Below are 22,764 nucleotides of genomic sequence, written 5' to 3'. Positions count from 1 at the left end.
CGATTAATTGGCTCGCTTTCTCCCCTTTATTTGCTTAATGAAATGGGTGGAACTGGTCTTCTCACTCTTTCTTTAAACAAAAAAAAATTGTTAAATACTGTTAGCTTTCTTGTTCTTCCTCTATCTCTCTCTAGTGACCACACATGGTACATAGCGTTTCCAAACAAATATACCCACTTCCAGGAACAAGAATCTCAGCCATCCATGCGCACATATTCCTCAGAATGCAGTCAAGAACATGCCTACCGTGACATATTGAAACCAAAAAAAAAGAAACCAAAGCAAAAACTCAAAGTAACTGTCCATGAGTCATTCGAGCTCCAACGCATGCATGACAAAGAATCCAGCGCAAACACACCAAACTTTTATTCACCCCCATCCCAGCAACCAGTTTTATTCTACACCATTATCATCCAAAATCATATCTTTTCTCTATCATACAACGATGTATCCATCCATCCAGATGAGTCTCGCAAGATACCATCTGAAGAAGTCCTACGTGAATCTTTTGTATACCTTAAGTATTAAGAAGCTAGAATCAACTGCATGAGGTACAGTTGCAGGTCTTTGGCACGAAGGCGCAGACGCCGAAGGGCTTCTCTGGGAGGTTGCAGTCGATGCCGAAGCAGCACGGCATCGACGAGCAGTTGTTCGGGTCGTTGGCGGCGCAGCAGCGGCAATCCAGGCAGAGTTGGAAGGGGGTCAACTCCCGGCGGTTGCCATCTCCATCCACGGCGACGGCTCTGTCGATGGGCCGGTACTCGACCGTGTTGGCCGGTAGCATGTATTGGGTGGCAGCAAAGGCTCCTGCATGCATGTGGCTTATAAAAAGGTTAGTGAATTGGTGAGTAGAGAGAATTTGGAATGGAGAGTGTGATGAAGGGAGGGAACACCTTTGGTGGGGAGAGGGGTAGTGAAGAGAAGAGTGAGTGTTAAGATAAGGTGAAGGGTGAGCTTGAGCTTGCCCTTGCCCATGGTTGTCAAGATGGGTAGGGGAAGAGAGAGGTGTAGGGGTTGTGATATATATGAGGAGGGCAACAGCTTCTCCTTCTTGGATTCTCTAAGAAGTGATTCTGTTGGGGAAATTAAGGAAGTTTGAATTCATTGATTTTTTTTTTTTTTTTAATTAATGGAAAGGGAGGAGGAAGCAAGGATCAAATATCATAGAGGTGAAGTGACATAATTAGCCATTGATGTGGCACAAATGGGTGGATGAATGCATTGCCCTTAGACAAGGGCAATGGGCACATGCCACGCAACCCCTTCCTTTGTGATCCCCCCCTTAATTTTGTGTTGTTCTGGTTAAAGGATCCGTCCCGTCCATTTGGTTGCAAGGGAGAGAGCCAAGTAGCCAAAATGAACTGTAGGCCTGCAGTGGCAGTCCTCGGAAGCTGCTGTTTTCGGACAGCAAAGAGTGCAGTAGTTGGTTTTGGTTCAGAGCGGCAAGATTTTTTTTTTTTTTTTTTGTTTTAGGGTCAGGGTAGGAGGAAATCTAGCCGAAATCGGATGAGTACGAGACAGGGTTTTATGTGAGCCGAGATCTAAGTTCGGAGCACTGCTAGGCACTCGGTTTTTAGCAATGTTGGGCACTGAAGAACGAGATTGACACAGGAATTTAGCTCTTATATATATTACAAAGGAAAGATGTCATTAGATTTTGGATATTGCAACGAGATATTTATGGCATGATTGATCAGAAGATGACAAAATATGCAATATCATTGATTGATGGATGTAATATACAATCATACTAATTTCAGCCCATTACGACTGGAAATCAATCAACCATCCTGCCTTACAATCTCACCGAACATGAATTAATATATTGCTAAATACATTTCTCAACCAATGCTTTAATTTAAAAAAGTTAGTGTTAATTTAATTACATCGATAGGTATTTGAATATAATGTTTTTATGAATATAAAGATCTCAGTTCAACATCAATTGGGATTTCGGTTCATTTCATATCCGCCACCTATTCTTAAGTCTTTTTTAATTTAACCAAACAAGCTTAAGATTTCTCCAGTGGATATACTGCAAGAGGGAACTCAGCTGTCCCAATCCTAGGACCCCGGATAGGCAAGATACTGCAATAGAAGCCACTCGCAAGTAGTTTGCTTTATTACTTCGATCGAACTCTACCCCAAGTCCTTTCCTGTAATTTGCTACTAGGGACTGATGTGCCACAAAAAACTCACCAAACCCCATTGGAGAACAAACTTCTCCCCGGTGTTTCTCGGTGCAAAATGGCTTCTAAAGTCTGGTGACACATGGAAACCACTACTTGGAGAATTTGGACACGCACTTTGAGTAAGAAATGGGCAATTAATTAAAGGGGGATCCATCGCTGTTCCCGCACTGTTACTAACCAACATAAACTGTAGACTTTTTCTCAAAAAAATAACATAAACTAATATTTAATGAATATAGATGTATATAATGATAAAAGAAAACTTTCATATAAAAGTAGAATAAAAAAACTGGCCAAGCAAGCAGCTGGATGATGTGTAAATAAATATTTTACTGTATTTAAATGCATGACTCATGTTAATACCACGAAGAAAAAACATTGTGGGATGCGTACCACTCTATAGTCGGGATAAAAATAATATAAATATTATCCATCTGAATCTATTTCAGTATCTGAAATAAAAATTTAATTAATATCTATATCTATATTTATATTCGTTAAAAAAAAACAGATATAGATAGACAACTATCTAATTCGTGTCCGAATGTGCATGTAATCTTATAAAATTTTATATAATATTTATTAATTTTTTAAAAAAATATACGATCATATAAATATGTTATTAGATTAATTTATCATCTATTTAGTAATATCTTTAATTTTATAGTTAAAACATCTAATTTTTTAAGTTATGTCCATAATTATATCCATACATCCAGTATCCGAAATGTATCTGTATTTATTTAAAAAAAAAATAGATATAAATTTTTACATCCAAATAATATTCATATCCATATTTATATTTATCAAATAAAAATAAATATGAATATGAATATGTTAGTATCCGATCCAAATTTGATCCGATTTCACCCCTACATTTCTGTCTTAAAGATTAGAATAGGAGGTTACTAAAGACCAGTCAAGTAACTCTGCTAGATCTTACGTCCTCTTGCCAACGGGCCAATGAGTACAAAACGATGTTCTCAGATTGGGAATGTAAAATCAACTACTTATAAATGATAAAGTTGCAAGGTCAGTAGCCATCAAAGTTAATGGAACATAAGAGTTGAATAGGAGAAGGGCATGTTGACATCACTGCATGTCATTTTTAAGAAGTTGGTCTATTTTTTGCTAATTTACTGGTTAGGTAAAAAGCCATGCCTTTCGAACAAGCAATTATATAAGGTTTGAAATTGAAAACAATCCTATAAGCTTTCATGTTGAGATATCATGGAGACCAAGATTCCTTGCCCAGTCCAAAGCGAAAATTCTGGCACAAATGGAAAAAATCTATTTGCCAAGACATCCATTTCACTCCCTTGGCTCTTCCTATCAGTCTCTATTCTTAGTACTGATTGTGGCTCGGATAGTGCGCACCATGAGAGAATATTTAATCAAGCAAAAGCCATGCAGCTGTTGATGCAATAAGGAATCTCTTTTCTAGCTTTCCATTTCAGAAGTATTTCAAACGTCTTTTTTATATAGGTTGATCAAGAAAAGTGACGATGCTTTCCCCACGTATAAAACTAGCTTTGCACTCGGAAGTCTTTGTGGCAGCTCCACCATAGACAGTGGATAAGATTCGAGCGGCCTCGTGTTGCTTTTGGGTATGAGTAGCCCCAAGGACTATCTCGGTAGCCACTTGTCATCACTTTTTTCTAGATAGATCTTGTTGAACTCTGATTTCGTTCGGGGAAAGACAAAGCGGCCCTTCAGATGTGGCTCTCTTTTGGCATAAGAAGCTTGAAGTCTGCCAAAACTATCAAAACCATTCACACAAGGGATCCAGTGATTTGATTCTCTTCTGTTTTCTTCTTGTTGAGTGGGAGCAGAGGTAAAATACTTCAGTATAATAATTCTATTCTATTATAATCTTTGGTTGCAACAATATGTACTACGTGGCTTCTAGTTAAGGGTCTCTTTTGTTTGTTGCTTGGTAAAATCTCTTTTGTTTGTTTGTTCCTTAATTTATGCATGCCACGCGTCATTTGTGAAACCACAACAGACTTATTGGAATACCCAAGGCATGGCCGCAGAATTTCTTGGCACAGAATCCAACTCAAACCAGGCCCTGTGCGCCAGAAATGACCTTAACACAGCCATGCAGCGAAATTTGAACATCCTGGAGCATCTCAAGTTGGATATATCAGCCACGTCTAGAGCTGACCATATAGCAATTGCCAAGATGAAGTACGTGTTCCCTGACCTTTAAACATGCAAGTTAGCCAAGGATAACAATCACAGAAATTATGAATACTTCGGTAAAAGCATTCAACATTCTGCAAATTGTAGTTGTAAACACAAATAAGCGAACAGAAGTTTAGCTAGCAAGGTTTGGGAAAGAAAAAAAGGCGACTTGAAGACCAAAAGATTCATAGCATTTAGTCTGCCTGATTTCATAGCAGTTTTGAAATGAGGAGGGTGCTGGTAAGGACATATGAGGCAATGTAGTCAATGCGAAAAAAAAAACATGGAAATAAATGGGATGGAAAGGAAAGGGATAAATGATGAAACAGAACTAAATATTGTTGCCTTTGAGAAGTCAGTCAAGTCATGCATGAGATTTGATATAGATGCGAAGATGATGGTGAGAGGTGAAATTTGTGGACTGATAAATGTGGACAGCCAAAACTACCATTTTCAACAGTTTGAAGAGGTGAAGAATTTATAAAGAAGGAAGCTAACTGAACAGTGGACAGGAGTACATGTACCTCCAACACACACAGATGAAATAACAGAAATGCAACCCCACTGACTTTATCAGTCTTTCTCCACATCTGATTTTAAAATGTCCCTCCAAAATAAGCAACTACTCAAATGGATTAATCTATAGTGTACCGCATAAAGACTTCCAAATATTATTTCCTCACAGATTTAAGATCAGTTCTTTTCAGTTCAACTAGCTTTCATTAGTAAAACAAAACCTGGCCCATTTGGCAAGGGTTGCCTCAGTTAAGATGCATAAAGACCGAAGTGAAAATGAACGGCCTTACAAACAGCAACAGTGGGTGGATCACATTTACATCACAGGAATAACAGAGAAGCAAAAACCGACACAAACAAGCACAGCTAGATTTTCAATATACAATGAGTGAACCTATTCCAAACAGGAAAATATAGGACTCACCTCACCCTGCATGCTGCCACAGGACTTGGGGAACATTTCGGGCTCGGACTTGCTCTACATCCAACACCATTACCTGTGAACCTGCGGTGCATCCGGTAGTCAGGTAGGCCATCACTCACTAGGGCATGACCTGAAACCTCACTCCGACTTCTACTCTGAAGGGGCTCGAGAGTCTCCACAACATCACTCATAAGGGGCCTTGCTTTCGGGTTTTGGCTCAAGCAGTAGTATGCCAGGCTACAGGCCTTCTGGGCAACTCGCACTGAATACTGACCCTCCAACCGGGGATCAATGATCTGAAGCATCTTTCTCTTGTCATTAAGCTTGGGGCGAGCCCAGTCTACCAAGCTATGCTCCTTGCTGGGACGGGTCTTGTCCACAGACCGCCGTCCTGTTAAGAGCTCGAGAAGGACAACCCCGAAGCCATAGACATCACTCCTAGCTGTCAAGTGACCTGCTCATAGAACAAAATATAATTCAAAATGAACTCAGACCAATAAATCTGAGAAGCAAATGAATCAATGGTATATTCCATTTAAACAATCAAGGGAAACTGAAGAAGGCACATAGGTTTGATAGATTCTACTTATCATTTTGCTCAAAAAGATCTGATGACCATCATACAAGATTAACAATCAAAGGAATCTCCAAATTATATGCTGAGAACAAATAAAAGTCCATATAGAGGGGGGGCAAAAATGAAGAGGCGATACCAGTCATTACATATTCAGGAGCAGCATATCCATAGGTTCCCATTACCCGTGTTGACACATGGGTCTCATCACCCTGTGGTCCAGCTTTTGCAAGGCCAAAATCAGAAAGCTTCGCTGTATAATCCTGTGAAGACATGCAGGAGAAGCAGCAGCAAACCATGTCAAAAGGGTTTATTATTTTAGGTGATACATGTAAAATGTATAAGAAAAAAGAAAATAAGTGTAACAAAATAGACTGCCACTTAACAGAGTCCAACAAAATATTTGATGTCTTAAAATCTCGGTAAATGACAGGCCTTTCTGCATTGTGAAGGAAAGCTAGCCCTTTAGCAGCACCAAGTGCAATTGACATTCTCGTTGCCCAAGATAATGGAGCAGCTGTCTCTATACACATCAAGCAAGAAAAGCCACGTTCAGATAACAATTTTTCATGAGAATAATGAAAGATCTTAATTCAATATAGTTGTCGTACAGAAGACAGACCAAAGGAAGAAAGTTGGTGAACTTCTTGCAGTCAAAATCTGATATTAATTGTCAAAATATAGTTGGCAATGTAACAATGCAAATCAATCTACAATTATATGATTCAAGCTGCAAAAAAAATAAACAAATAGTCCAGAGTATGATGACTAAGTAGAAGTTTTCGTGAAGCCATGTGCAAGAACTTAATGAAGATGGCACACCGGATTGGACAGAGAGAATACACTGTTAAACACAACCAGAAGGAAAGAAATGCGATGGTAATAAACATTTCCGTCATAGCCTAAATTTATAAATTACCTATGGAATTTTTTGCAAGGAAATTTAAAGATATAAAACAGGCTATCCACCTTTGATCATTTTCTTTGTTTCTTAATTTATTTTAACTCATTGCATTTGCTTGGGGCACAGAATTTGCACAGTGTAGAAGGCCATATTTTTTTGTATGGGTCCCTTGACTCTACTAGCTCTTTCAGTTTTCCAAATTATGAACTCTCCATAAAAGAAAATGGATCAGTTGCGCGGATCAGTTGCACTGGATTATTTTTTTACCCTGAACTTTCTAACTAAAAAAGTAGTTCAATTAATTAAGCAATAGCAATTTTAGCATCTACCATATCAAAGCCTATGGGATCTGCACACCCGTTTGACTCGTTACTCTATTATCTCACTCAAAGCTCAAATTTGTTAATGTCAAGATAGATCGTCTTCCTGTTTGGAAGAATAAGGAAAAATACATACAGATCAGGGTGCTAAAATCCTACATACTTAAGTTAATAGTCTTCATTCTCAAATGGCAGGCTAGATGTTATTTGTTTTCAAGCTTATAACTTCGATAAGTTCTATTCATTGACCAATAACCAACCTACTCCTCTTACGACATATCAAAACCCCTTGACTTTCACCTTTTGCCTACATCAACAGTCTCACCCACACGCATAGTCCCTAAAGCAACTAGACTGCCATAGGCAGATTTGTGGAGACCTTGGAATGAATATGACAAACATAGGACCATAGTATCTTATCATGAATTTCATTATTACAACTCAACATGCCATGAGAGTCAAAAATCTGACTGGCTTCAACATGCACACACATATATAGTCACTAAAGCAACTACACTATGATATGCAGATTCATGGGCAAAACAGTTTCTTACCATGAACTTCATTATTACAGCCCAACATGCATGGGAGTTAAAAGTCTGATCCTCTTCATCAGCTAAAAGATTCCTTATGTTGCACACTCTCCACACAACTTGCTGCAAAGCAGCTCCATTAAAGCACTTTTCTTCATAGTATGTATAAAAATGCAATTTCTTAACACATCTTCAAGTGTTCGGCAACTTTTAATTGCCTCAATTAGTGTTTCAGTGACACATAACCTGTTTGTTTGGGATTATCTGGTTCTTCAAGCATCTTATTTGGCTATTCAACAGTTATCCCATCGTTGTGCTGATCTTGCAGCAGATTTTGCCTTCATTGAGCTCTCTCAAACTGATTGGCCATGCATATTTTCCCTTGCTTGAAGCTGTCAAAGGCTTCCTCTAACTTGTCAGCAAAGAATATCATACCAGACCTGATATTCCATCTCTTCATTGTTAGAAAAGACCTAGTTTTACTTCAATCAGTTATGGGTTTGTTTGGATAACCATAAATTACAACATATTAGTCTAAAATAGAGAATTTTAAAACTTTGCAGTCGAAATTCCAAAAGTGTTTGGATAAAGATTTTGGAGTGCAAAGAAGCATGGAGTATAGCCCCAAAACTCTGTAATTACAGCATAATTCCGACATCCACAAGAAGCTTTGGAATTTCATCCACTAATTGCTGAGACCCCGAGAGCTTCCCCCTTCCTTTATCGCACTCTAATAACCAATCCAATTATTCCCTTCCTCTCTTGCCAATCAGTTCAAGGCAATCAAGCATCCACCAGCAATCGCAATGGGAACAACCTTGAACTGGCACTGGCTGAATATGGAAGGCCAAGAATGATGAAGACAACAAGGATGGCAATGATGAGCCATGTCCAATTGAGATGGCAAGCAAGACCCACCCCCAACCAACATTGCTGCGCCCATCATTGTTGACACCCCACCTCCCTTCATGACTCCCAAAACATCACCATTACACAATTGCGGCTAAAACCGACCTCCCTTTCCAACTTGGGTGGAACCCAAACACCACAACTACCCTAATTGTTGCCAACACCCATCTACCTACCCCAACACTAGTCAGCCAGCTAATGTTGCTGTCCCCAACATGGCTAAAACCCCAAACTCCTTCTCCCACTCTAACCAACCCAACCTCCATTCCTCCCCCTGCATCACCACCCTCACCATCACCATCACAACCACCACCCCCACCCCCGCCAACCATCATCACTGCCACAATCATGTTCACCATCACCACCACCACCACCAAAACCATCACCATTACCCCCAACTTCACCAACAACCATCACCACCACCAATACAACAACCATCACCACCTTACCACCACCTCCACCATAACCACCACCACCAAATACACCATCTTTGCCATCAACAACATCACATTCACCATCACCTCTATCACCATCCTAACCATCACTATAAGATAATACTTGAAAACATGGGAGAGAGAGGAGGTGGTTGTGATAATGGTAGTGGAGTGAGGTTTGAGGATCGGGGCTGGCTAGAATGGGGGAATATAATAATTGCATGAGTAGAAATTTTTTCTTACTATTTTTTTTTAGATCATGTCCAAATAGTTTAGAATTCTAGAGTAAAACTTTTGAGTCCCACTTGATGCACTACTTCAGAAGCTAGTAGTTTTGCAATGCACCCAAACAGGGCTTGATACTTTTTGATTCTTTTAAGGTATGTCCATTTAAATCACAGTAGGCTCCAGTGAACTTACCACTTACTACATCACTTTTGGCCCCTTGGTCACTTTCTACATGCCTAGTTCTTGTGCAGCCTCAGAACTCTTTCTAAACCCACACCCATTGTAAGTCCATTTCTTGTAATTCTAACCTACTAATTCTTTTAGCCTCTTTAAGGGCTTATTTCGATGTCTTCCAACAAGGCCTTTCTTTTTCAGAAAACACAACTGGAACTGTGCCAAAACAAGTTTGGGGCTGCCGTGGCTGCTAAGTAACCCCTATTTCTTTGGGATAACTAACCATGTGTATAAGATGATTTATCTAATTCATGAAATATAGGAATTAGTTTCTCCTCCAGCCTCCCTAATCACCTTCAATTACCAAATTTCTATCATAATTTCAAACGTGATGCTCCGCCAGAAGACCGGCATCCAAAAGGCCCTAAATTGACAAGGTATTCCCATGCATGTTATTAATATAATTTCATCTTGCATTTATGTTTGTCTATTCCACTTCAGCGAGCTCCTTTATAGAATCCTTTCATCCCATTGTTGACATCATTTGGGGCACCTCCTTTACCTTCCTGACTTTATTGCTTAGTCTGGTCTCTCAATACATCTCAAGATGACCTTAGCTTCGCTTTTATTTTTATAGTTTGATTTGAATTTTAGGCCCTGCTTCTGATTAGCTTGTTCTTCATCACCTTATTGAAGTTTTTAAATGCTGTTACACCATTTTATATACCGGCCAACTTCATGGTCTGGTTTGTGCTCAATATATATGGCACCATTGCCATATACACCCATAATTGATAGTGTCACATCCTTGCTCTTGGAATTTGGCAGGAAAGTTAACATGCTCATATGCATACCACCATCCAAAAATAGAATGGTCTCGATCAATTAGCAATAAAACCCACATCAGTTTTCTTAAAAAAATTTCCTTTCCTCTGTGGCGGTAAGAAAATCTGAATTGAAGTAATTGAGGAGAAATAAATCAACGGGATCAACCATACGAACCCTAAAAGAAAAGGGATTAATGCCTATTGTAAAAGTTTTTAATTCATTTAGCAGTTAACATTAAATAACATTTTTCACGATTTGACGAAAGATAGAGGCATTGCTGTACAAAAAGCCATCTTAGATAGTTTCATGAGAAGCTACCTTATAAAGTTAATCAGCTCAAGGCAAAGTCAACTGCAAGCTCCAACAGCTCATTCATAAGTAAACAGAAGAGCACCTTGAAAATTAATGATAAAGCACAAATCATGTATGCAATAATAAGCCAAAGCACAAATATTATTCAACACTACTGGTGCATTAGCCTATCTGGTTAAAGAGTTCATTAAAAATTAGTGTTTTTCTCGATAGTCAACTCAGAACAACTTCCACACACAATTTCATAACGTTCTCCAAATGAAACCTAGATGGATAATTAAAAGGATTATGGATAATTTGCAGTACCCTCTCTTGTCAGAGGGTAGTTTCCAAAAGAAGCTTGTGCACACAGATGGAAGGATTATTGATCATTTGCAGTATCCTCTCCTATCACGAGGTAATTTCCAAATGAAACCTACATACACAATTTAAGGATTATAGACAGGTGTTGCAAAATGTGATATAATTTTAGAGTGTCTCAACTATCTGCAAGGAACTAGTTCTTTAAATGCTCAATCTTGAAGAAAACTACATCCTTTTCCTTTTTCATGCATATATGTCAACCTTACAATGGAACTGAAAGTCATGGAGACATCATAAAGAAGCAGCAGAGGATTCAAAAAGATCTTGAAGAAACAACTGCATTATAAGTTTATCAAGCAACAAGAAATAAAAACTTCTCTAAAAAGGAGAATGTGGAGTTATGTACTTCGAAATAAGTGATTCTCAAGGCTCCCTCGGAACATAAACTCATAGACAAGCAGCCTGTGATCATCCTCGCAGCAATATCCAATCAACTTCACTAGATTAGGATGCCTGAGCTGTCCTAAAAAATTAACCTCGGTCTGGTAAAACAAGGATAAGAGTCAAACTCAAGAAACATCTCAAACTGCCAAATAATAGAGCAACTATCCTAAGTTGGAATTTAACATCATTATCTTGCTTGTTCAAACAACGCACACCTCTTTGACGTGACCGGCATAATTGTAAAAAGTTAAACTGGATTTCATGATTCAAATGTTTACAGAGTCCATTTGCTGGGCTTCACATTTTAACGCTCTTAACAGAAAGTGATGTTATGTTCAAGGAATGCAAGAGATACAAAGTTAAGGAATATCTGATAAAAAATATGGAAGGCTAGTCAAGATATAACAATGGGCAGCTCTGCATGGTAGAAGCAAGAAGAATCTCTTGTAAGAATACCTAGTTTGCTATCATAATGTATGTATTCCATCTCTATCAGTCGATGCATACAATTATCCGGCAGAGATTTACACTAAACCAGCACAGAAAGCCAATGCATGCACATCTTTTAAGACCAATAATTACTGATTCGCATTTTCTCCTGTTTGTCAGAAGAAAAAAAGGACTGGCAGGATGGAATAATGGGCAGGATTACCATGGATGCAATAACCAATAAGAACAGTATCATTGGAGGGCATGTCTAGTTCATTTTAGCTGCCCATACATATCTACTGGTTGTTTAACGTTTTTGATGTGCACTCAAGAACTGCAAACATGTATATCTTATGGCATCTGAAAAACTGAAGCATCTTTGTCTTTTTTTTTTTCGATATAAAGCAAATTATGTGCACTCAAGAACTGCAAACATGTATATCTTATGGCATCTGAAAAACTGCAGCATCTTGTCTTTTTTTTTTCGATATAAAGCAAATTATTCAAGACCTTTGCACTGAAATCTAGATTATATATCTTATGTTCAAGCAACAGGAGTTAATTAAAGGTTCAAGTACTAATCATTAATGAAGAGGCACAGTCTTTTCCTTGCTCAATGACTTAAGTCACAAGCACGTTCATGCGTGCACATTAGATGTGGAGATGGAGGAAGTCAGCTCATTAGAGCAAGTCAACTAGATGTACAGTTAACTAATCGAGCACCCATACGAAAACATGTAAAGCCCAGATGAATTATAGAGCCTCTGAAGACTATCACAGCATCCATGACAAACATTTGATGAAGAAGAAGGCCACTTACAAGCCATTCTCTATGACCTTGGTGACCATCTTTATTGAGGACCTTGACCGCGACAGGAAGGGATTTGAGACCAACCCTCACATTCTCATCTATGTATCCCTTGTAGACGGTCCCAAACCCTCCTTCACCAAGAACATAGTCTGGACGGAAGCTCTTCGTGATCGTCTCGAGCTCAAACAAAGTGAAGGCAATCACATTGGTGTATATTGCAATATTCCTCGAATCTTCAACGTTTCGAGGGGTTGAAGGATCGCTCACGTCCGAGATAGTGCGGTGGTGCTTCTTCTCAGGAAGTGCATTCTTAACAGGCAGTTGGAACATCTGGAGCTGCTGAACTGAAAATAAGAAAGCACAGAAAGCATGTGAACAATCTTTAGCAAGAAACACAATTTTCGAATGATAAAGCTGGAAGAAATTTAATCACTGCATATAAAAGCATGCCGAATTAGAACTTCACATGGTCAAGGGAGTTAGAACAAGGATGATGTAAAACTTAGTCAAAGTACCGATCCAATGTAGTAAAGTATTTATAGTAAAACTATGTCGAATATTGAAAAAAAGCAAAACAATTCGACCTTTTGTTACTAAACCAAAATGGATCATAATTTTTTTTGGCTAAAAATGGAACATGGTTATTGAAAAATTAAAAAAATATAGATCTGAAGACAGCTGCATGAGAATGACAATTTTGGAAAGGAAGAAAAAGGGTCTCCTTCATGAAAATCAAATTTCAACAACCCCCTGTCGGCGGCATCCTTGACTGAAAAAAATAACTCGAAAAAATAGGAAAAACCTCCACCAAACACTCCACCTAATTTAAACTCAAATAAAGAAGGAAAACCCCAATTTGACGAACTAGCAAAATCAAGGTCATCCCTTCTATACTAATTAGTATAATAAATAAAAAAAAAAAAAGTGAAAAGAACCAAGAAGAGAGAGAGGCAGAGGAACAACAAGGATAAAATTAAAATAATAACAAACCCCACAATGCACCAATATGAAAAATGGGCCAAAAAAAACAACATCCTCAGGAACCAGCATGAAGTCCGATCCCACCCAAAAAACCGAACTTTTTAGAAATCCAATGACGATAAAATTCAGTTCCCGGTCAAATAAATGAAACAAATCAACAATGGCCCAGGAAAAAAGGGAGCGGAATAAGAGCAGGCTGAGAAGGGGAAAAAGAGGAGGGGAAATCCCAAAGATGGGAACTTGGTGGGAGAGGAAGTGGGGTTCGGAGGTTTGGATACCTTGGGCGTGAGCAGCGACGACGGCATTCTCCTCCCGGGTTCCGCAGTTGCCCATCCTTCACGACCTCTCTCATTCTTCGCCCCTCCGCTCTATATCAACCAATCCCCCCTCTCGATTCCAAGTCTTATACGGCTCCCAAATCCCACATAAGAGACAGAAGAGAGAAGAGAACTATTACTCGAAGGAAAGGGGTTAAAGGTGAGGTTTTTTTCTTTCCTCTTGTCTCGCTCTCTCACTCTCTAAAAAAGTTCAAATTTTTTGACCGCACGAGCAGTAGGAGTAGCACGGCCACCACGGCGGACACATTCACCACCACCTCCCAAAAGATTCCCTTCCGGAGCGAATTAATTAAGGGAGAAGGAATTCCCCTGGTAGCGTGACCACGAGGGACAGGTGGGGGGAGAGAGAGAGAGGTAAAGGAGGAGAGGAGCGCCTGGGAGGAGGGAGGAAGGTATCCCATTTACCAAACTAGCCTCACACTTTATTTCTGAAAAAACAATAATAAAAGCTATTTATTTATCAACTCATCAAAGTAGTGAGTTTTTTTATTACTCTTCAAGCGCTTAGCAGCCAAAAAAATTAGTTACACTAGATTTTGTAGAAGAATTTTATAGTTTTATTTGATGTTTTTATATGAGATGATTAATATTTTTTTTGTGTTTTATATAATTTTATATGATGGGACCATGAAAAATTAATTGCCTTCTCAAAGACATTCGTGGATTTATTGTAATGGGGGGCCCACCACCTGACAAAAATAGAACTTGATAACTAAGGAGGTAAACCGTTAGATTCGTTTCGTTACCAAAAAAATTAAGAAAAAAACGTTGGATTCGTGTTGGATTCCATCACCAAGATCTACATCTTACCTTAGTTTTGTAAGCTGAGCCATTAAGGCTGCAAAAAAAGTTGAGCACAGCTAATGGTTGGGATATTCAAGTTGGGTCTGGGGGGAATGTGAACGGAATTTGAGCTCAACTTTTGAGGATTGGGTCATTTGGACAATCATATAAGCTTTTTCTTAGTCGGCTTCACAGCGAGTGTAACTTTACTCTAAAAAATCCCTAGGACTTTCACTTTTGATGAAAGCTAGGTTAGCAGCTTATTCTTAGAAAATAAATTGGTGGGGACACTTGCACAAATTTTGAAAGCCTAAAAAGGTTGAGAGGAATAGCAAGTAGCTAAGACCAATCAGCACGATGAAAATAATATTTGAATCAAAATTTTCTCCCGATCCTAACATCTTAGAACCCTCTAAAATTTGGCCAAACAATATTTGAAACCAAATTTAGGATACAACCATCAAAAGAAGGTAACCAATAGGCCAAGTCGATAATTTTGAATTTTATTTTTGAGTCGATGAAATTATATCTACTTTTGCTAGTTGATCATTGTTTTAGACTCTATTTTATTGTTAGCAAGATCTGGTTTTATTGGTTCCAATAGATTTGATTCAAATTCACATCTTTAATTGCATTTATTTAGCTCTTTGATGGATTGTTCTCTTTTATGCTGTAAGAAAGCCATTAAAGCTGCACTATAAAATTCGCATTGATAATATTTTTTTGCTTTTTCAATTTTTGTCCACAATTCTCATTAGAGTAGCTTCCAATCACATTGAAACTAACATTTTTAAATGAAATCCAGTCTACTATGTAAATAACATATTTTATAGTGACAATCTGATTAGTTAGAATGCAAATCCATATATTAACATAGATAAAAATCTATTAATTCATTAATTATGTATGAAGACATGCAAAGGATGTTTGTGTATGTAATCCCTCATAAAGCAATCATTCAGCAATTAATGCATACATTATATCATTCTCTCACCTCACCAACTTTCTAATGGGACAAATTATTTGTTATTATTTACTCATGTAAAGAAAAGGTCCATAAGGTACATAGTTTGCTTAATGCAACCTCTTACATTTAGCATAAGCATGCATGTTGCCACTCACTACTAAAGAAGCAAACCTATGCGAAGAGGTCATATCATGGATGGACCTTGCTGTGGCCCTTCAACAGCAATTGGGTCAACGTGCATGGCTGGAGTTTCTGAAGTCTGGTCCCGGTCAGGCTGGACAGCCGTATCGATCTCGAAGGGGACAGCTCTTTTCTCAAATATGATCTCGAGGGAACTCGTGGTGGAGAAGAATGGGTGATGCTATGAATAGAAGAGCTTTTGGCCACCTTGGTCTCATCTCCATTGTTTTTTTGTCACTAGATCACACTACATCAACCTCGATCGGCATAGTGGATGAGTCAGCCTCATTAGAATAAAGACTGTAGCCTTCTGTTGCCACCCTGATGGCTTGATTTTAGGACAATTTCCAACATGTATTAAACTTCTTAACCATATAGAAGAGGATATATATTTTGGTCGCAGTTTCCATTTTGTGCGAGCTTAGAAACTTACTTTTATCATATATTGCAGTTTATCTGCCTATTTTTATGATTAACATTGAATCTATTTTTTTTTTAAAAAAAGGCACAATCTATGTGGTATATTTGTCTTATTATTTGTTTGACTTGACAGCATTCACCAATACAAGTTTAGAGTGATTAAAGATTGAGAGTTTTGATTTATGTTTCATCACCGTAGATTTAGTATGACGGATTTCATGATCTTATTTATAATTTTTCTTGATCCCATGACTAGATTTTGATTTTGATTTTTTTGGTAGAAGTGTTTGTAGTCAATGCACTATATAACATGTGTTAGCCTTTCCCACACCCTAGCTACACCCCAAACCTTGGTGAAGATAGCAATCAATCCTAAATCACTTCTAGCTGCGAAGATCTTTATCAGTCTGATAAGCCAGTACCTTCATTCAGTCAAAAAATAATAATAACCAAGTCACCATGATTTTTCTCCACCACCTTCTCCGATGTGCATGGCAAGGCCATGTTGTTGTGCTGTTCTTGCCTCACTATGCAGTCACCGCATCTCACGTACTAAGTTTTGTATTTTGGCTTCGACACCTTTTTGCCCATCATAGTGTCAACCTATAAAGGCCACCATTTAAAGTATGCATATATGATACCTATCACATGCAATAAAATATTTGAGGCTTACCTTCTTCTACCAAAAAGGAAAAAACAAAAATCATCATAGTGGTAGCCCATTTGAAACGAGCCGTAAACCCGTCATCTTCACGTTCAAGGTTCGAGTCCAGTGGGATAGGGGCTTTCATGGTCATGTCCAAAGAGAATAGCTACATTGGAAAAAAAATAAAAAATAAAAATAAAAATGATCCCTAGAAGAGAAAAGTCTTTCAATATTTTTGAACATGTTTGTATGCCCACAAATTTGATTCCAAGGTAAAATTAATATCTAGTTTAAATATATAACTGACGTATTTTCATGCAGCTAGCTTAAGCTAGATGAAAACTGTATGAAAATACACAGTAAACCCTATCACCTCGTTGTCATTAGCATGGGCATCCCACTATATACAGTTCCCTCATCAATTAGATAGTCTAAGTCTGGTCACTACCAAAAGTAAGTGTGAGAAGTACAGTTAAGTGATTAACATTATACTTTGCTCCAATCACTTAATCAAGAAATCTGTCAAGGATCCATTTTAGCCCTATTTATCCAAGAAATCCAACTATTCATCAAGAAATAGTACACTGATGATTTATTGCAAATAATTAAAGCTTTACTTGTCACAATATCAGCATGCAGTTACCATAAAATAGTAAGTTGCTTTACATCATACATCTATGCTTCCATATCGGATGCTCTATGAAATTTTATTTGGGTATATTTCTTAATTTCACAAGGAATTAATAGGGCAGTACACTTTATGTTTCAACTCCGAAAAATCTATTTGGATGAGATCAATTCTAGTGTGATAATGATCACGTACGGTCTCTTCACTACTGTATGATATTCTCCACCTCCCATTTAGTGTCATCATCTGGTCGGCCAGGAACCCAACTTCCTTTTTTTTTTTTTTTTTTTTCTAACGGGATTGTGAACATGAAATCCTTGCTAACATGAGAAACCATCACAATTTACCTTGAAGTCCTTCAAATATGCCTCTAATATTTTGAAGAGATTCATAGAAGATAAAACTTATTAAAACAACTTTTCATGAGTCACGATGAAGAAAAAATTATATATATAATTGTGTAGATGATCTTTTCTAGAGTTGTAATTTTTTAGTTGACCTTTTTATACCATGTCTTTCTTGTTTCTTTTTCCTAAGATTTATTTTAACTACCAATGGTGCAGGGGAGCGGTGCCACGTTCATGCAAAAGGTCTTCTCTGCACCTGTCCAACCATGAAAATATTCTATGATGGAGGGCATGGTTTGGGGAGTTCTTCAAGGTACAAAAGATAAGGATTTTATTAAGAGTTACAGTTGGAGAGAACGTGTGAGGATCAAACCCCCATCATTTTTTCTTTTTCGGTAACAAAACCCCCATCATTTGATAATTATACGGACCACGGTTGAGGTTAAACTATTAGATGGGCTATCAAACCTAACGGCATGTGACAAGAAAGTAGTGCCAAAAAAGATAAGCCCTCTAATGGCATTTATTGTACTCTGAGGCATGGTAAGAAGATTTGAGGGGGAGCGAGGACATGATCCCTTGTCATTGGCCTTTTCCATTTCTTTTGTTTCCTTGAAGAAAGAAAAAAGACAGTGGTCAGGTCACTGTCTATTTTTTGTTTTTGGTAACATTGTCTATTTTTTTTGGATAGCATGCCAACGAACCAATTCATGAATCCATCTTAAGCATTCACATTTCTGATTTCTTTTTCAAACAGGGAGTAAAAAATTTGTCTATAACTTCTGTTGGACGGCATCCAAGCCATGATAAACAGTGTTATTAGTTTATGAGCAAAAAAAAATAGTATTAGTAATTTTTTAAAAAAAAATTTATTCTTCATCTCTGAAAATTAATTTAAAGTTTGAATATCATATCATCTTTGAGGCTATAATCAATTCTTTTCCATCAGAAAAAAATGAAACTAGTGTTGATTAACATCTAATGAAGTATTGATGATGACCATACATTCTTTCCAAATTGTTAAAAGCAATCTCATTGAAGTCTGAGATCTTTGTTGTAGGGTGAAAAAATATGTATCATCTCACATTGTACTGAAACGTGAATTATAAAAGCACCCTGCAAGGGATCATTCATTTGCTAATTGTTATACTATGTCGGTATATAATTTTATAATAGCACAACCATCCAACAAGATTCATAATTGTATCCCACGACAATTCTTGCATATCAGGATTAATTTTTAATAAAAATAATTCACATAATTGTCATGTGCTAACAATATTATAACGGCTCTTCTAATGTGATAAGATCAAAAATTCAGATCATAAAAAGAGATTTAAGAGTTTTAAATAACCAAATTAAATTGGCATCAAGTTTCAATGAATGATATTGATTGTCTTTTTACCTAAAAAAAAAAAATTAATTCATGCATTAAGTATATGAAATTATAACAAGAAAATTATAAGATCAATAATTTAATAAAAAAATCTTTCTAGCAACATATTATTAACTTATGTTTCTCGTTATTAATGCCTGTTCACCTGTCAAGTAATAATTAAAATTGAGTCACGTGAGTAGGCAAGTGTCACGCAAAGATCTAGATGACTAGCCATCACATTGAATTAGGGATGGAGTGTGCATCTTAACATTTTTTTATTTATTTAATCAATTTATATTTTATTGAAATAATTTTAGAACATAGAGAATTTGAATAATAAAGGGAGTTATTTTCGTATTTAGAGATTGTCCTCGTTCCTTTGATCTGTGGTTGGAAAATAATAGGTGCACGTAGCATCGTAATATCACCACATCGTTGGAGATGTGACCTGCCACCAGCCAGAATCTTTTCAAGTTTCAAAATCTCACATCATTAGATTCCTACATTCCACCAACCATCTTTAGGTGGTCTGGAGTCATACAAAAAATGACTGACTAATCCACAACAAGGTCCATAAATCTTATAAGATTCTTCCTCGCTGATGTGAATATAATTGACTTAAATCTGAGGAACCCATATGACAGCATGCCTGCTTGGGGTCGCGATCAATTTGTACACTGGGCAATCTATTTTATCTTTAAAAATAAAGGAGCATGAGGACCTCACCGAAAAGGTAGGGCACCAAAACCCTATGGCATTCAAATCATATCTAAATCTCCGGCAATGTGATAAAGCCGAGGTTAACAACCGTTTTCAATTTTTTTAAACAATCTGAGCATTTATTTACTAAAATGATTTTACAACTATAGAGTTTTTTGTTTGGGAAAGAGAGACTAGTTGGCCACAAATCAACAAATCTCAACTGATACTTGACACTATCATCACTAAAACATCAGCCATGTTCTCCTGTCCATTGAATGCCTAAGTCCTGACACCAACACAAGCCAAAATCTCGGACTCAGACTCTCCCAGGAAGAAGGGAGAACAAAAAATATATATATATATCATCGGATCATGATTATTGGGGTAAGCCAGCCGACCTTGATTCTGACTTTACAGCGATCGCATAAGCATGCTACGCTGACTCATAGTTGGTCAACTGACCGACAGTCGACTATTATCGACCAACAACACATGGCTTGATCTACCTCCGATCGAAGACCATCGGTATATTAGAGTTACCAGTCGATGGTCATTCGGATCTTCTGCTGACTTACTGCTACCGACCGACATACAGTCGGCTTATCTATCCAACATATCCTAACTATTGTAAACGGTTATCAACTACGTATCATGGCAATTAGTGAAAATTAACGATCCATTAACTTTACAATAATGGCCCGATAATTTAGTGCCATAAAAAGCGGGATCACGTGCTCGACGGTTACATCAAAATTATCTATAAAAGGAGGATAAGTGAGCAGCACCGGTAAGGCAATTTGGAGCCAAAGCTCTGCTACTCTAAATATTCAAATCTACTGTTTATCAATTTTCTCTTTGACTTAGGCAACGGAGGGTCCTTGCTGGACACAACTCCGGTCTGTGAGGACGTTGTTTTACAAGTGCTATTCACCGGCGACAGGCGACAGAAAGTTGGTCGCAACAGATTGACGCATCAGATAGGAGACAACCACAATCAACCATGCCAAAAACTAGAGTCCAGCACTCGACTGGATCAGCGAGGCACTCTTCCCATCGGAAAGATGCTCCTCCCCCACCTCCGATAGCAGAGCCTAGTTCTTTGCATCCTGTGGTCACCACAGACGCATATATTGCTGCACTAGTGTAGCAGATGAATATTTTGATGAAGGCGGTCAAAAGCCTCTAACAGTAACAAACTCAGTAGCAGTAGCAGTCGCCAGCGAAACAACCAGTGGCACAGTCAGTGCTATCCAGGCACAGCCACCATCCTCCGTGGCGATCACCTTCCTCCTCTCCGAAGTGACCATCTCGATGCTCCCATCGAGATGGACAACCGCATTCTCGGCACTCTCACCGTGCTACCCATCATTGGCGGCATTCTCCCTCTCCTTCTCGTACACATAGTATTAGGAAGGGGAAACAACCGCGAACACCTTCTGCTTCTCCTTCTTCAAACTTTTTCGAGGGTTCCACCTTCAGAATTTCTCAGCAACGGTGATTGGACAACTATGAACGCAAGTTTCAAAAAATTAATCGTCAACTCATCCGACTTTAGGTGGGAGGTCGGAAGTCTTCCAATGACTACGACTTCCACACTGTCCAGCCTCTCTCTCGACGTATCCTTGATGAACCGATTCCTTCTTGATTCAAAATACCGCAGGTAAAGTCATACGATGGCTCTACCGATCCGATCGACCACTTGGAGAGCTACAAAGCTCTCATGATGATCCAGGTGGCAACTGATGCCCTCTTATGCATTGGCTTGCCCACAACTCTTTGAAAGGCTGCTCGAGCCTGATATTTCGAACTCCAGTCGGAAAGCATCAATTCTTTCAAGCAGCTTGAATATTCTTTCGTGGCCCACTTCAGCATAAGTCGAAGGCCGTCACGAACATCCGACAGTCTCTTCCCAATCAAACAAGGTGAGACAGAGACACTGAGAGACTTCGTAGCTTGTTTCAATGTGATCACACTTGAGGTCAGGGACCTCAACGAAGACATGACTATATTGATCATGAAAAGATATCTGAGGGGATCCAAATTTACTTATTCTTTAGACAAAACTCTCTCTCGGACCTATGCTGAACTCTTAGAGTGCACGTACAAATATTCACGCAGATGAAGCTGCTTCTAACCGACGCCAAACAAGTGAAAAAGATCAGAAGAAGAAATAAAAAAAATAAAGCTCCGATCGAATCAAGCAAACCAACTGTCAATAAATGAGCTTCACCTCGACGAAAGAATCCAAAGCCGAACTATGGTAGGTATGACTCCTATACTCCTCTCTCTGCTCCTCGTGCGTAGATCCTTATGAAGATCGAAGGAGCAGAATATCTACGACACCCCCCACTAATGAAAGCACTATCGAAGAGTCGAGATAGAAAAAAATACTGTCAGTTCTATCATGATCACGATCAAGATCACGATACCGAACAGTGCATCCAGCTCAAGGATGAAATAGAAGTCCTGATCCAATGAGACTACCTCAGAAAGTTTCGAAGGGATTAACTGATTCAATCTCCTACTGACCGACAACCTCAGCCACAAACTGAGGAGACTATCAACAATCCGCCGACTGCAGGAGTGATCAACATGATCTCTGGACGACCAAGTTGGGGGCCAACTTTCGAAGAAGAGTCGGCGAAGAGGCGACGACTCGATAATATAATAACTTTTTCAAAAAAAGATGTTCGGAGAATTCAAACTTTCCATGATGATGCTGTCGTTGTTTCGACAATGATAGTTAATTATGATGTAAAAAAAATTCTTATAGATAATGAAAGCTCAACAGATATTTTATTTTACTCGACTTTCTTCCGAATGCAACTACCGATTGATCGACTCAGAAGAGTCTCAATGCCATTAGTTGGTT

General features: G+C 38.3%; 2 protein-coding genes across 2 annotated transcripts; both read right to left on the bottom strand.

Moving 5' to 3' along the window:
- Nucleotides 1–334: 334 nt before the first annotated feature.
- On the bottom strand, nt 335–1,302 carry LOC105046047 (uncharacterized). The gene is made up of 2 exons (XM_010924533.3): nt 894–1,302; nt 335–807 (listed from the first exon to the last, which is right to left on the bottom strand). The coding sequence occupies exons 1-2, from the start codon at nt 973–975 to the stop codon at nt 539–541; spliced, it is 351 nt and encodes a 116-aa protein (XP_010922835.1). The 5' UTR covers nt 976–1,302; the 3' UTR covers nt 335–538.
- A 3,720-nt stretch (nt 1,303–5,022) lies between these two features.
- Nucleotides 5,023–14,244, bottom strand: LOC105046048 (probable serine/threonine-protein kinase PBL8). The gene is made up of 6 exons (XM_010924534.4): nt 13,782–14,244; nt 12,532–12,866; nt 11,245–11,380; nt 6,280–6,416; nt 6,033–6,156; nt 5,023–5,773 (listed from the first exon to the last, which is right to left on the bottom strand). Exons 1-6 carry the CDS (start codon nt 13,834–13,836, stop codon nt 5,316–5,318), a joined length of 1,245 nt encoding a protein of 414 aa, XP_010922836.1. The 5' UTR covers nt 13,837–14,244; the 3' UTR covers nt 5,023–5,315.
- Between the last annotated feature and the right edge of the window lie 8,520 nt (nt 14,245–22,764).

The sequence above is a fragment of the Elaeis guineensis genome, chromosome 5 (genome assembly GCF_000442705.2).
Source record: "Elaeis guineensis isolate ETL-2024a chromosome 5, EG11, whole genome shotgun sequence".
Lineage (NCBI taxonomy): Eukaryota > Viridiplantae > Streptophyta > Magnoliopsida > Arecales > Arecaceae > Elaeis > Elaeis guineensis.
Note: the sequence above shows the minus strand (reverse complement) of the source record. Positions and strands in the feature narration are given on the sequence as shown.